The sequence below is a fragment of the Crinia signifera genome, chromosome 9 (genome assembly GCF_055691185.1).
Source record: "Crinia signifera chromosome 9, ASM5569118v1, whole genome shotgun sequence".
Taxonomy (NCBI): domain Eukaryota; kingdom Metazoa; phylum Chordata; class Amphibia; order Anura; family Myobatrachidae; genus Crinia; species Crinia signifera.
Genome location: NC_139225.1, coordinates 42,924,526 through 42,940,427, shown reverse-complemented (window position 1 = coordinate 42,940,427; position 15,902 = coordinate 42,924,526). Strand labels below are relative to the sequence as shown.

The 15,902-nt window shown below is 43.2% G+C and overlaps 1 protein-coding gene across 1 annotated transcript; it reads left to right on the top strand.

The window, feature by feature from the left end:
• The first annotated feature begins 324 nt into the window (after positions 1-324).
• On the top strand, positions 325-15,543 carry LOC146036848 (uncharacterized). The gene is made up of 5 exons (XM_083160710.1): positions 325-407; positions 10,079-10,137; positions 10,803-10,867; positions 11,285-11,378; positions 13,854-15,543. The coding sequence occupies exons 1-5, from the start codon at positions 325-327 to the stop codon at positions 14,381-14,383; spliced, it is 831 nt and encodes a 276-aa protein (XP_083016836.1). The 3' UTR covers positions 14,384-15,543.
• Positions 15,544-15,902: the final 359 nt, after the last annotated feature.

The window sequence follows — 15,902 nt, the reverse complement described above, 5'->3', positions numbered from 1 at the left end:
GGGAAGGGGCGTCCCATTAGTATTTCAAAAGGGGAGTAACCTAGAGTCTTTTGTGGCGTCATTCTTATTTCAGCTAACACAATAGGAAGGACTTGCTTCCATTTTGTGAAGGTGCCCCCAGTAGCCTTTCTCAATTTATCCTTCAAAGTGCGGTTCATGCGTTCGACAATAGCTGAACTCTGTGGGTGGTACGGAATGTGGAATTTCCAATCTATTTGGAGGGCTTTAACTAGTTCAGCAGTGACTTTGGCAGTAAAAGCAGAACCTTTATCACTATTGATTTGTAGCGGGCATCCCCAGTGCGGAATGATCTCCTGCGTGAGAATGCGGGCTACAGTTTTTGCATCTTCAGACTTTGTTGGATATGCCTCCGGCCAGCGTGAGAACATATCAACTATGACCAAAGCGTATTCCTGTTTCCCTGTACCTGGTATATGGGTAAAATCAATCTGCAGGTGAGTAAACGGAGTGGTGGGGTATTCAAGATGTTGGTGTTTTGCTTTATTGGGATTGTTAGGGTTGTTTCTAAGACACACAATACATCTACTAACATATTGGGTGACAAGTTCTTTTGCATTTGTGATGTAAAAATCATTGGTGAGGAGCAGTGTTGTCGTGACTTTGCTGTGGTGACCTACTCCGTGATAGTGTGCTATGAACAGTGAGGCACTTGTTTGGGGGATACAGGGTTTCCCCTCTTTGCAGATTAATCCAGTCCGTGGATTCTTCTGCAGAATTGGGTATGTCCAATCTGATAAATCAGAGTTAGAGGCAGTTGCCTGTAATTCTGTAAGTAAGTATGTGTCTTCTAGTGACGGTGGTGACATTATGGTAAGTGTGAGGTTGTATGTGGATGTGGCAGCAGCTTGTTTTGCAGCAGTGTCAGCGAGGCCATTGCCCCGTGAGATATCATCTTTTCCACCAGTATGTGCTTTGCAATGGAGAATGGCAATGTGTGAGGGCAATGTGATTGCGTGCAATAAGTCAGCAATAAGTTGGGCATGTGAGATGCCTTTTCCATCAGCGCCTGTGAAACCTCGGCGCTGCCAAATCATGCCGTGGTCGTGAACAACGCCATAAGCAAATTTGGAGTCTGTGTAAATGTTGACAGGTTTTCCTGTGTACAAGTGACAAGCTCTGGTGAGAGCGATTAGCTCAGCAGCCTGTGCTGATTGCAGAGGAACTGCTTTTGCTTCAAGGACAGTTTGAGGAAGTTTAACTACTGCGTAGCCTGCCTGGTATGTTTTGTCATTTGGTCGACTGCAGGAGCCGTCGACAAAAATTATGTCGGCGTCGGGTATGGGTACAGCCGACATGTCACTTCTGGGTGAAGTTTCTGAGTCGATTGTCAGAGAACAGTCATGTGGGGGAGGTGCTTCGTCATCAGGTCCTTTTAAGCCTAAAAGGGCATTAAGTATGGGCACAGGTCCTTCTGTATTTGTAGCATATTTGATAACAAGTGATGGGTTACCTAGTAAGAGTACCTCGTAACCACTAAGTCTTTGGGCCGACATGTGTTGCGTATGTAAGCCTTTTAAGATGGACAGGACGTTGTGGGTAGTGTGAAGGATGGTGTTGTGTCCTAAAGTGAGTGTGGCAGCCATTTCAACAACCATTGCACAGGCAGCCAGCGCTCGAAGACAAGCAGGCATTCCTTGTACAGTGACCGGCATTACCTTTGAAAAGAATGCGACAGGGCGCATTTTGCCTCCATGACCTTGGGTGAGCACGCCCGCCACAGTTTTACAAGTGTCCCTTGCAAACAAATGAAATGGCAAAACATAGTTGGGGAGACCAAGCGCGGGACTTTTAACTAACATTGCTTTGAGCTTTTCATATGCAGAAAACATTTCATTTGACCATTGTATGACTTTGGGTTTGTCTTTGAGTGTGCACTGTCTCAAGATATTATCGTAATAGGAACAATCAGAAATCCACTGTCTGCAGTAGTTTACCATACCCAAGAAAGACAGCATATCCTTCTGGGTAGCTGGGGTGACCAGGCCCAGTACAGACTGTATGCGTTGTGGACTGATTTTCCTTTCTCCCTCAGAGAGCACAAAACCCAAGTAATTGACATGCTTTTGACACCATTGCATTTTTGTTCTGGACACTTTATGTCCACATTCACATAACCAGTTCAATAGTGATATACCATCTTCCCGGCTGGCCTCCTCCGTTGGACTACAGAGTAGCAGATCATCTGCATACTGTAGCAGGACTGAACCACAGGGGGGGTGCCAGGGTGCCAATGTGGCTTGGAGGACTATGCTATAGACCACTGGGGAGTCAATATAGCCTTGTGGTAAACGACACCAAGTCATTTGTTTACCTTCAAAAGAGAAAGCAAAAAGTAATTGGTTTCTGCATCTATTGGAATGCTGAAAAATGCATTTTTCAGATCTACAACTGTGAAAAATGCTGCGTCTGCAGGGATGGCTGAAATGAGTGTGTTAATGTCTGGCACTATTGGTGCAATTGGGACTATGAGGTCATTTACCTTCCTCAAGTCCTGTACAAATCTAATACTTCCATCAGCCTTAGCGACCGGGTTGATGGGTGTGCAGTATGGTGAGATCACATATCTCAGTATGCCTTCTTCTAAAAACTCCTGTATCATTGGTCTAAGACCGTCAATTTTCTCTGATGATAAAGGGTATTGTTTGCTGTACACGTGACTAGAGTCTGGCTTGAGTTTGGCTTTGTATGGTGTACAGGGTATGAGGCCTGTGTCATAGGGACCCTTGGCCCAAATTTCTGCATTGATTTTGTCAATTGAGGTATCAAGTGAATCTTGGGACATTAGGAAGTGTGGTGAAGTGACGTGAAGTCCACTTCCTTTGGGTGAGGGTGTAATGGAGATGTGGAATTTGTTGAAAAGATCCCTTCCCAACAAGTTGACAGGGCATTCTGAAATAACCCTGAACTGATGTTCTCCTAAGTAATGTCCGTTCATGGACTGTATGGTCAGTTCGTCAGTCAGATAAGTGTCAGTGGGTATCCCATTGATTCCCATTGAAGGAGTAGTCTTTTGCAATTCACCATCATAGTGTAATGAACACAGGACACTGGTTGTGGCACCGCTATCTACCAAAAAGGGTAGCTTCTTTCCATTAACATATAAAGTGATAAGGGGTGCGTCTTCCCAGTGTGTGGTGAATTGTACAAAAGATAGGACACCCTCCTTCGGGCCCCGTCACAAGGTGGGGTCGGACCAATCAACTCTAAAACGTACATGTTCTTGGACGGGTGTGGGGCCACGTGCTGCTCTGGGTGGCCCTTGTGTGAAAGATGGTTGCTGAGACTTGTGTGTGCCTGGTGGAGGTCGATATGGTTGTTGTGGTCTTTGGGGTGGGAATGGGCATTCCCTAGCCCAGTGTGTGTCTTGGCCACAATTGTAACATGTTGTGTCTTTTGCTATTGTGCCAGTGTTATTATCTCTGTTGTAAAGAGGGGCCCGATGGTGTTGGTGTGGTGGGCCTTGTGGTGGTCTGAAGGGTTTCCTTTGACCATATTGGGGTGCCCTACTCTGTCTATTTGATGGGCCCCTGTTGTCTTGTTGATAACTGTGTGTTGTGACAATTGTCTTTTTCATGTCAAAACATCCAGCTGCCTCCTTTTCATACAAATGGGTCTCAAATTCTTGGAGGGTGTCTGAAGTCCAGGAAGAGATACTTTGTTTAACTGGCGTGGAAATGGAGGGGTGTAGGTTATTGATAAAGGTGGAAATGAGTAAGGGGAATATTTCAAGAAATAGTCCCGCTTCCTCAGTCCAGCATCTTTTAAATCTCTTCCAAAATTCAGTGACTGATTCAGTGGGTTTTTGTTTACACGCCACTGTGACAGGCAATGAGGACCTCATTTTGAAGATCTTGGTCATCCCTGCTTCTATTTCTGTCCACATTGTGGCTATTGCGTCTGAATTATTTAAGGGGTAGTTTGCTGTTCCTACCGTGGTTGTAATGTTTTTGAAACTTTTGATCTTATCCCAATCCCACGCATGGTGATGGTCGATTACATTATCGACAATCAGTTTTATGTCATCATGGGTGTAATTTCTGCCTACACATGCTTTCTTAAGATAGGCAATGGTTCCTGCCGCGGTTACAGAGGGTTTTGGGCAGTGTTTAATGATCCTATTTAGGTCTTCTATGTCAATTGGTTTAACAAGTAATTGGTCACCAATTGTCATGAAGGGACAGTATTGAGTTGTTGTGCCATCATAGGTGGCACCAGATTTTGTTGTCTTCGGGCCAAGTTCTGTAGTAACTAATGATTTGTCTGCTGATACTCTGGTGCTTTTTGCTAAAGGTCCTTTCTCTTCTCCCTCTAACAAAGGCATATCCTCGGTATTAGTTTCCTTTTTATCATCTAATTTAAGATCTGGTTTGGGTGGAGGTGCGGTAGGATGTAGAACATGGTGACCCACGGCTATCAGTTCTGTATCCGTGAGGGAAGGGTATACTGGACTGTAAGGTGGAGGTGAAAGGACTTTAAGTTCCTTATTGATACGAGTCTCCTCTATTTTATGGAGTTTTGCAGTGACGTCTCTAATTTTCTTTTGTTTCTTTGTCAAATTGGTGTCATGCCAGAAAGGTGCAATAATAAGCCATTGTTCACCTCCTGCACGCATGTATTTCATATCCCAGGTGGGATCTCCTGTATACCAGGGGAAGGCTTCTTTGTCCCCAAGACAAAGACCTTTTATCATTTGCATAAAGAAAGGATAATTAGAGCCGTCTCTAGGGAAGGGGTTGGGACTACATTTTTCCGACCAACCTGCCAGGTTATCTACCCAGGGGTCAATTAGGAAATAGTCTGTAGAAGAATTACGGGCTACATATTCCTTACAAGTTTCATTGGGTAAGGGTGGTGGATAGGAAATTATTTTATTTTTACTAATTTTTGAACCCATGTTTAGTTTATGTCCTTTTATGTTTGTGTGAGAACTTTCTCCACCTTTTAATTTGTTCCTGATGTTCAGGGTTTTGACTAAAGTCAAGGAAATAGAGTAGTTGTCTACCTTCAGGTAACTTGTGGATCTGGTCTAAAGTTTCAGGACAGATAATAGGATATGTGAAAAGGTTAATTGGTATATCTGTTAAGAAAAATGGGTATGTCTGATCAATGTATTTTTCAATAAGTCCTGTATCCAAATGACAACCCAATATAATAACGGATTCTAAAACGGTGCCATTAGATGATGTCTTTGTTGTGAGTTTAAATCTTGTGGGTTCTCTAATGACAGGCCAATAATCGTCTCTGTCGGGGTTATGGTACCAGAGGACGATACTACATTTACAATTTAAACAAGTACCTATGTATGGATGTCTGGGGTGTGACATAGACGTAGATGAAGTATGAGAATGGATGAAATATGAGAGCGTGAAAAATTCTTAGTATCCAGACCAGGGGCGCCGTTTCAGTAAGGCAGGAGTGTACCTACAGCAGCAGACTGAAAGGGTTGGTCTTTATCTGAATACTGTGTGAATTATGTATTCACTTTATACATCTCATAAAAATTAATGTTTATGATTGGTTAGTTATAACCACAGACTGTCTACGTGACAGTGGATAGAGTCAAGTGGTTTTATCCTGAAAACTGCATATGAAGCCTCACGTTGCGTTACCCCAAAGAGAGGGGAGCATATAGTCCGCAAGTCTGTTGGCATACAGTAATCAATGAGACAAGAGAGAGAAAGAGTTAGTGTGCGTCAACTTACCAACCGCACAAGATGTACAAGTTAAATACATATATCGCATGTGTGTTCACTTACCAACCACACAAGGATATTACACGTAATACAACTTATACTGTAAAAAAGGGATAGTAAGAAATGGCCATATAGAAAAAAGGGCGATCAAATTGAGGTGACTAATGAGCGGACCCCTTAGGTCACTCTTTATATATAGTACCAGATCACTGATCTGCGTGTGCACACTATAAAACAACCAGCTGAAACTTTACTACTTTTGAAGTAAAGGTCTATACGGATTCAGGATTCGATATGTCCGTGATCCGAGAACAGGCAACAGACCACGTATGGGTGTCAACAGTTCAACGGGAACGAAGATCGAAATCCCGGACGAGCCCCCAGCTGTTGGGAGGTGATACTTTAACCTACCTCCTGAGGTGGACTCTAACCTACCTCTGGATAGGGAGTTGGACTTTAACCAATTTTCCTTTATCCCTTCTTCCTCAATTTGGTGGCCCCCCTTAGAGCTCCGTGAGTGTTAACCCTGTATATGCTGATCAGAAAAGAAGACCATCATGTATGCAAGGTACAACACTGGTTTATTGTTTACACATACAGCATATTTATACAGTATAGCATGCATGGGCTCGACAAGAGATGATTGGATGATACAGGGGTGTAGCAGGGAGGAGTTCCAGTTACTGTCTAGGGGATATATGTTATTATCATACAAGGACATGGGAGAACAGACAGTTTTTGTAGAAAACATATGAAATACATCTTACAGGAAATAACCTTGAGCAACGCAGCCTTGAGCAGCAGCAGACTGTCACAAAGCAGAATAGAAACTTGTAATTTTCCACTCACTATAAGGCATTTGAGACAAGATGGAGAACAGCATACAAAATGGTGCATAAATCCTTTCAGCCGGTACCAGGCATTCAGTTTTTTATAGATAGATAAGATAGATAGATAAGATAGATAGATACGATATTCGCTCGAATGCGAATTTCAATCCTTGCTGGTCAATCTAACCCGCCTTGCGAATGGTTGGCCGGTACCAGGTATTCAGTTTTTTATAGATAGATAAGATAGATAGATACGATATTCGCTCGAATGCAAATTTCAATCCTTGCTGGTCAATCTAACCCGCCTTGCGAATGGTTGGCCGGTACCAGGTATTCAGTTTTTTATAGATAGATAAGATAGATAAGATAGATAGATAAGATATTCGCTCGGATGCGAATTTCAATCCTTGCCGGTCAATCTAACCCACCTTGCGAATGGTTGGCCAGCACAAGGTATTCAGTTTTTTATAGATAGATAAGATAGATAAGATAGATAGATAGATTGATTGATACAGTATAGTGCCTTTTTTTGTGTCAATGTGTATCGAGAACATATTATCACACCTCTTTTCTTATTTTTTTAGGTAACTGCAAACTTCGATTCAAGACAACGATCAATGACGAAGTACCGACACAGGAGACACAAGACAGGTAATTAATAATATTAATTACTGATAATATGTACCCGGTATACATTCACACTAAAAAACGTGTCTAGCCAATCCATAGGCCATAGGCCCTTGTTCAGGTTGACTTGCTCGGATGCGAATTTCAATCCTTGCCGGTCAATCTAACCCGCCTTGCGAATGGTTGGCCGGTACCAGGTATTCAGTTTTTTATAGATAGATAAGATAGATAGATAAGATAGATAGATAAGATATTCGCTCGGATGCGAATTTCAATCCTTGCCGGTCAATCTAACCCGCCTTGCGAATGGTTGGCCGGTACCAGGCATTCAGTTTTTTATAGATAGATAAGATAGATAGATATGATATTCGCTCGGATGCGAATTTCAATCCTTGCCGGTCAATCTAACCCGCCTTGCGAATGGTTGGCCGGTACCAGGCATTCAGTTTTTTATAGATAGATAAGATAGATAGATAAGATAGATAGATACGATATTCGCTCGAATGCGAATTTCAATCCTTGCTGGTCAATCTAACCCGCCTTGCGAATGGTTGGCCGGTACCAGGTATTCAGTTTTTTATAGATAGATAAGATAGATAGATAAGATAGATAAATACGATATTCGCTCGAATGCGAATTTCAATCCTTGCTGGTCAATCTAACCCGCCTTGCGAATGGTTGGCCGGTACCAGGTATTCAGTTTTTTATAGATAGATAAGATAGATAAGATAGATAGATAAGATATTCGCTCGGATGCGAATTTCAATCCTTGCCGGTCAATCTAACCCGCCTTGCGAATGGTTGGCCAGCACAAGGTATTCAGTTTTTTATAGATAGATAAGATAGATAAGATAGATAGATAGATTGATTGATACAGTATAGTGCCTTTTTTTGTGTCAATGTGTATCGAGAACATATTATCACACCTCTTTTCTTATTTTTTTAGGTAACTGCAAACTTCGATTCAAGACAACGATCAATGACGAAGTACCGACACAGGAGACACAAGACAGGTAATTAATAATATTAATTACTGATAATATGTACCTGGTATACATTCACACTAAAAAACGTGTCTAGCCAATCCATAGGCCATAGGCCCTTGTTCAGGTTGACTTGCTCGGATGTGAATTTGAATCCTTGCCGGTCACCCTAACCCCGCCTTGCGAATGATTTGCCGGCACCAGCCATACAGTTTTTTATAGATAGATAAGATAGATAAGATAGATAGATACGATATTCGCTCGGATGCGAATTTCAATCCTTGCCGGTCAATCTAACCCGCCTTGCGAATGGTTGGCCGGTACCAGGTATTAAGTTTTTTATAGATAGATAAGATAGATAGATAAGATAGATAGATAAGATATTCGCTCGGATGCGAATTTCAATCCTTGCCGGTCAATCTAACCCGCCTTGCGAATGGTTGGCCGGTACCAGGCATTCAGTTTTTTATAGATAGATAAGATAGATAGATATGATATTCGCTCGGATGCGAATTTCAATCCTTGCCGGTCAATCTAACCCGCCTTGCGAATGGTTGGCCGGTACCAGGCATTCAGTTTTTTATAGATAGATAAGATAGATAGATAAGATAGATAGATACGATATTCGCTCGAATGCGAATTTCAATCCTTGCTGGTCAATCTAACCCGCCTTGCGAATGGTTGGCCGGTACCAGGTATTCAGTTTTTTATAGATAGATAAGATAGATAGATAGATAAGATAGATAGATACGATATTCGCTCGAATGCGAATTTCAATCCTTGCTGGTCAATCTAACCCGCCTTGCGAATGGTTGGCCGGTACCAGGTATTCAGTTTTTTATAGATAGATAAGATAGATAAGATAGATAGATAAGATATAAGCTCGGATGCGAATTTCAATCCTTGCCGGTCAATCTAACCCGCCTTGCGAATGGTTGGCCAGCACAAGGTATTCAGTTTTTTATAGATAGATAAGATAGATAAGATAGATAGATAGATAGATTGATTGATACAGTATAGTGCCTTTTTTTGTGTCAATGTGTATCGAGAACATATTATCACACCTCTTTTCTTATTTTTTTAGGTAACTGCAAACTTCGATTCAAGACAACGATCAATGACGAAGTACCGACACAGGAGACACAAGACAGGTAATTAATAATATTAATTACTGATAATATGTACCCGGTATACATTCACACTAAAAAACGTGTCTAGCCAATCCATAGGCCATAGGCCCTTGTTCAGGTTGACTTGCTCGGATGTGAATTTGAATCCTTGCCGGTCACCCTAACCCCGCCTTGCGAATGATTTGCCGGCACCAGCCATACAGTTTTTTATAGATAGATAAGATAGATAAGATAGATAGATACGATATTCGCTCGGATGCGAATTTCAATCCTTGCCGGTCAATCTAACCCGCCTTGCGAATGGTTGGCCGGTACCAGGTATTCAGTTTTTTATAGATAGATAAGATAGATAGATAAGATAGATAGATAAGATATTCGCTCGGATGCGAATTTCAATCCTTGCCGGTCAATCTAACCCGCCTTGCGAATGGTTGGCCGGTACCAGGCATTCAGTTTTTTATAGATAGATAAGATAGATAGATATGATATTCGCTCGGATGCGAATTTCAATCCTTGCCGGTCAATCTAACCCGCCTTGCGAATGGTTGGCCGGTACCAGGCATTCAGTTTTTTATAGATAGATAAGATAGATAGATAAGATAGATAGATACGATATTCGCTCGAATGCGAATTTCAATCCTTGCTGGTCAATCTAACCCGCCTTGCGAATGGTTGGCCGGTACCAGGTATTCAGTTTTTTATAGATAGATAAGATAGATAGATAAGATAGATAGATACGATATCTACAGTGCAGGGGTACCTCTGTGTTGTTCTCTGTCTGCATCTGTTCTCAGGTTCAGCTTTCTCCAGCCTGTGCGGTGCCAGGGGGAAGCAGGGACCAGACTCAGAGAGAGTGAGTAGAAGACAAGCTTTGGGGCGGAGCTACCTCGGAATAAGGAAGTAGGCTCATCTGGTAGTGGGGGGGCTGAGGGGGGAACCTGTGAATTAGAGGTTCCTATGGCAGGTTCCTGAATAATAATCAGGATGTGCAGGAGAGTCCCCTTATAGTGCCCCCTTCTCATGCTGCTTGCTGGACACAGCAGCGTGTGTGTGCAGCAGCCAGACACTGACAGTCGGGAGGAAGGAGATAAACCTTCCCGGCTGTCAGATCTGCAAACACAGTGGCCCTATTTCTGCAAAATTGTTCTGGCCTGGGGTGCAGAAGACACCGTGCCCCCCTGCCCAGCCCGTTACTGGATCGGTACCAGGATGTACTAATGGATAATGACCAGCCTCTCCCATCACTGGGTAAGGTTATTATGCTGTGTGGGCTCTATAAAGAGATTTCACATTTATATAAATAATATGTGTACTCATTGTGGGGTTTATCTACTAAGATAGGAGTCCTATTGAAGATCGGATATTGCCCATAGCAACCAATCCCATTCTACTGTACTTCTTATTTATTTAGCACCTTCTAGAAGATAATAGATAGAATCTGGTTGGTTGCTATGGGAAACCTCCCATCTTCAACAGAACTCCCATCTTAGTACATTTACCCCCATGTGTCTCTTACAGATGGATCCAGTAGCAAAAATACCCCCGAGAGATGTCCCCATCTTCTATACTCTTGGGACTCAGAGTTAATTATAATATCCCACTTGGTTATCAGATAGGATTGTGCTACAACATAAGCATCAAGTTCAACCTTTAGACCACAGGTTCTCAAACCCGGTCCTCAGGACCCCACACGGTGCTTGTGCTGCAGGTCTCCTCACAGAATCACAAGTGACATAATTAGCTCCACCTGTGTCATTCAGTAATGAGCGCACCTGTCAGGTGACCTGGGAACCGTGAGCTATATGGGGTCCTGAGGACAGAGTTTGAGAACCACTGCTTTAGACTATAAATGCCTGTATTACCCCTGATACTTGTATATCCCTTCCCTTATACATAAGCTATAAGATCTCACATTGTTGATAGATAGCTGCCCATTACTGCCAGTGGTGTGATTCCCACACTATGCGTAACTTCAGACATTCTGTTTGTGTATTTTTTAGATAGAAGATGTGACTGTTATTAAAGTAGAAGACATAGAGGGAGAAGAGATGTGTGTACTGGGTGATCAGAAGTGTAAGGAGGTTATTAGCACAGGTGAGTAAAGCACACTTAATTCACATATTTTCTGTATGGTCACTACAGCAGTCTACTACACCCTCTGTCAGTACAAGTGGGGCAGTTCGGAACCATCTGCCCCTATTAGACTCATTCACTCCTCCTTACATCGTGTCACCGTGTGTTATTATCCCACTATCTAATCTCCCTCATAATCTCTGGTGAATCTCATACATCAGCAACAATGGCCCTTATTCTGGTTCACTCGCAAAGGCAAATTCCTTCTCAAATGGACAAAACCATGTGCACTGCAGGTGGGGAAGATGTTACATGTGCAGAGAGATTTAGATTTGGGTGAGTTATTTTGTTTCTGTGCAGGGAAAATACTGACTGCTTTATTTTTACATTGCAATATAGAGCTCACTTTGAAGTAAAACCCCACCCAAATCTATTGCTCTCTGCACAAGTGTAGTGCACATGGTTTTGTCCATTTGAGAAGGAATTTGTCTTTGTGAGTGAACCAGAATAAGGGCCAATCTGCCCCTATTACACGGTTGCTCTCCATCTCTCATCCTGTCACTGTGCTACCAGCCCAGAGATCTGACCATCCTGCTCCCCCCACTCTGGTGTATCTCATACAGCAGGAGACATCAGCCCCTATTATACTCCTGCTCTCCCCCTCACATCATGTCACTGTGTGTTACCAGCCCAGAGATCTGACCAGTCTCCTTCCCGCACTCTCTGGTGTATCTCATACATCAGGAACCATCAGCCCCTATTAGACTCCTGCTCTCCCCCTCACATCATGTCACTGTGTGTTACCAGCCCAGAGATCTGACCAGTCTCCTCCCTACACTCTCTGGTGTATCTCATACATCAGGAACCATCAGCCCCTATTATACTCCTGCTCACATCATGTCACTGTGTGTTATTAGCCCAGAGATCTGACCAGTCTCCTCCTCACACTCTGGTGTATCCCATACAGCAGGAGCCATAAGCCCCTATTAGACTCATTCTCCCCCTCACATCATGTCACTGTGTGTTACCAGCCCAGAAATCTAACCAGTTTCCTCCTCACACTCTGGTTTATCTCATACATCAGGAATCATCAGCCCCTATAAGACTTCTTCTCCCCCTCACATCATGTCACTGTGAGTTACCAGCCCAGAGATCTGACCAGTCTCCTCCCCACACTCTCTGGTGCAGGGGTGGCCAACCGGTCAGAGGTAAAGAGCCGAAAAATATCGGTAGTCAAGCTAAAGAGCCAACATCATGCGTGCGCCGAAGGCGCATGCGCCAAAAAAAAGGGGCGTAGTCTATTTTGACCCCTTGGGTGGGTGTGATACAAATATGCCTCCAATAGTGCAGTGCCGTATATACATATGCCCCCCACGGTGCCGGATATGCCCCCACAGTGCCAAAAAGCTGGTATGCCCCCACAGTGCCAAAAAGCTGGTATGCCCCCACAGTGCCACAAACTGGTATGCCCCCACAGTGCAAATTTCCCAGCAGCAGCACTCACCGTTGTTGCTGCTGCTGCCAGGTGGGGAGAGGACAGTCTGGTGTCCCCCTGCAGTCCTCCTGTCATGTCACCAATGGGAGGAGAGCACAGCACACCGCGCGTCTCCTTCCCCCTCATTTCCCTGTGACTGGGCCGCCCACCAATCAAAGCTCGCTGGCCGGTTCCTGATTGGCTGCTGGCCCACGAGCTCTGATTGGCAGACGGCCCAGTCACAAAGATGCACAGTAAGGGGTAGGTGAGATGCGCGATGCGCGCTCTCCTCCCCTCAGAAGGAGAAGGGATTCAGGGAACCGGCAGCAGGGGGGACTGGGACAGACGGATGGCAGCAGTGGGAGCAGGAGCCGCACTTTACAAGGGGGAGAGCCGCATGAGGCTCAAGAGCCACAGGTTGGCCACCACTGCTCTGGTGTATCTCATACATCAGGAGCCATCAGCCCCTATAATACACCTGCTCTTCCCCTCACATCATGTTTGTTACCAGCAGAGAGACCTTGGGCCTTATTTTGGTTCATTCTTTCTGACAAAATCCTTCTTAGATGGACAAAACCATGTGCACTGCAGGGGGGGCAGATGTAACATGTGCAGAGAGAATTAGATTTGGGTGAGTAATTTTGTTTCTGTGCAGGGAAAATACTGACTGCTTTATTTTTACACTGCAATATACTGTAGATCTCACTTTGAAGTAAAACCCCACCCAAATCTAATTCTCTCTGCACAAGTAACACCTGCCCCACCTGCAGTGCACATGGTTTTGCCCATCTAAGAAGGATTTTGTCAGAAAGAATGAACCAAAATAAGGCCCCTTCTTTCTAATCCCAAAATGTATTGGAGGACACTGACCTTTACTTCCGGATTGTCTCTCTACTATTTGTTCTAAAGACTCTTTTTGTGCTGATTTTAGATAGTGAAACGTGAATGAGGCAGTGCGGCTCCTTAGCTTTGCTGGGAAGGATTTATCAGCTAGTAACAAATATTTATTGTGTGTTTCACAGACAGACAGATCGTTGGCACTATGCTGGATGGACAACTCCTCTTCTCTCCGTATTGTGAACTGGATGATGACTACATCACTAGCAATTCTCCAGGAGATATACCAGATACCTTAAATTTATATCCAATACCTGATAATTCAGCGATATTAACTAAGAACTCTGTGTATGGCGAATGTTTTCCCAGTATCTCCGCTACGGCTTCCCATACAGCTTTCAGTGGTGATGAAGTTTTTGCACATGTGGAAGATGATAAATGTTTTAAACATGTGGCACAATCTGTTGAACATCAGAAAAAGCACCCAGATGAGAGGCCAAATGTTATATACCGAATGTGGGAAACGTTTTGCAAAGAAATCATTCTTATGGAACATTGGAGAACTCACACAGGGGAGAAGCCATATCCATATTCTGTATGTGGGAAATGTTTCACAAAGAAATCGATTCTTGTGGAACACCTAAGATCTCACACTGGGGAGAAGTCATTTCTCTGTCCTCAGTGTGGGAAATGTTTTACGCAGAAATCAACTTAAGCATAACAAAAGCCACACTAAGGTGAAGCCATTTTCTTGTTCCGATTGTGGGAAATCTTTTACAAAGAAGTCTGTCCTTCTTAAACACCATAGAGTCCACTCTTTGGAGAAACAATTTATTTGAACAAAATGTTTTGTACAGAGATCATGACATTAGAGAAATGAGAAGCCATTTTACTGTCCTGAATGTGGGAAAAGGTTTAGAAAGAAATTGTTTCTTGTTCAGCACCATAGAACTCCTATGGGTGAGAGGCCCTTTCTGTTTTTCAAGTGTGAAAAATGTTTTACACAGAAATAGCATCTTGTATAACATGAGAGAAGTCACACGGTTGGGAGGCAATTTCCATGGAGGAGTGCAGGAAATGTTTTACAGAAAAATCACTCATAGATGAGGAGCCATTTTCATGTATCGGGTGTGGCAAATGTTTCATAAAGAGACCATTTCCATGCCCTGAGTACGGAAAATGTTTTACCCAGAAGTCTATGCTTTTTTTAATCATCAGAAGTCACTTCTGCCATGTTTTGAAAGCTGGGAATGTTTGCATGTAATTAATATGTTCATAATGTAGTAAATAACTGTAAGTTAATGGCATAGGTCTGTTACGGATGTCTTCAGTCCTCAAGTAACCCCAGCAGGCCACGATTTCGGTATTTATGTCTATAGAACAGGTTTGGACAATTATTGACCTATCTTTAATCTCATCTACATTAATAAGGAAATCCTGAAAACACAACCAGTTGTGGAGGATAACCTTAATTAGGAGGAATGCTAAGTCCTATGATGGCTTCCTGTGACAAGAAGATCAGGGCTGTGGGTACAGAGTGGTCTAGTGTGTATCACCCTGTGGGCCTTCATCAGGTAATACAAAACAATCAAGGAACTGGGGCCATACCAAAGAAACCTTTATAAGAGGAATACCACCTAAATCCAATGTGAGTTTCGGTACGCCTCGTGGAGCCTAATTTCATCTGCACATTTGAAATACCACCCATTAGGGGGTTTATATTAAGAGACACATACACAGTATTTGTATTTTAATTATTGTTTATTCATTTTTTTCTTTCACAAAATCATCACGGCCTGGTAACCAATACCCGTTTGAGAGAAACTTCCGTCTTGTAAAAGGAGGAGTCTGAACGTAAAACTTCAAGTATTTCACTGCGCCAATTTGTCTACTTCCTCAGGTAATGTTTACTGATGTCTGAAGAGATCCTCCATAAACATGGTACATTCATGTCTGTTGGGGGACTCCTCTTTTGTAACCATGGTTACCATAGTTGTTTGAGGAAGTCTGTATTAGATGGATGTAGGGGTGAATTTACTAAGATGGCAGCTCTGATGAAGATGAGGTATCACCCATAGAAACCATAGCATCTTCTAGAACAGGGCTGGGCAAGACCGGCCCTCCAGATGTTAATGAATGACACATCCCAGCATGCCTTGCATCAGTTTCAGCATGGCCACAAAGAAAAATAATGCAAAGCATCCTGGGATGTGTAGTTCATTACATCTGGAGGG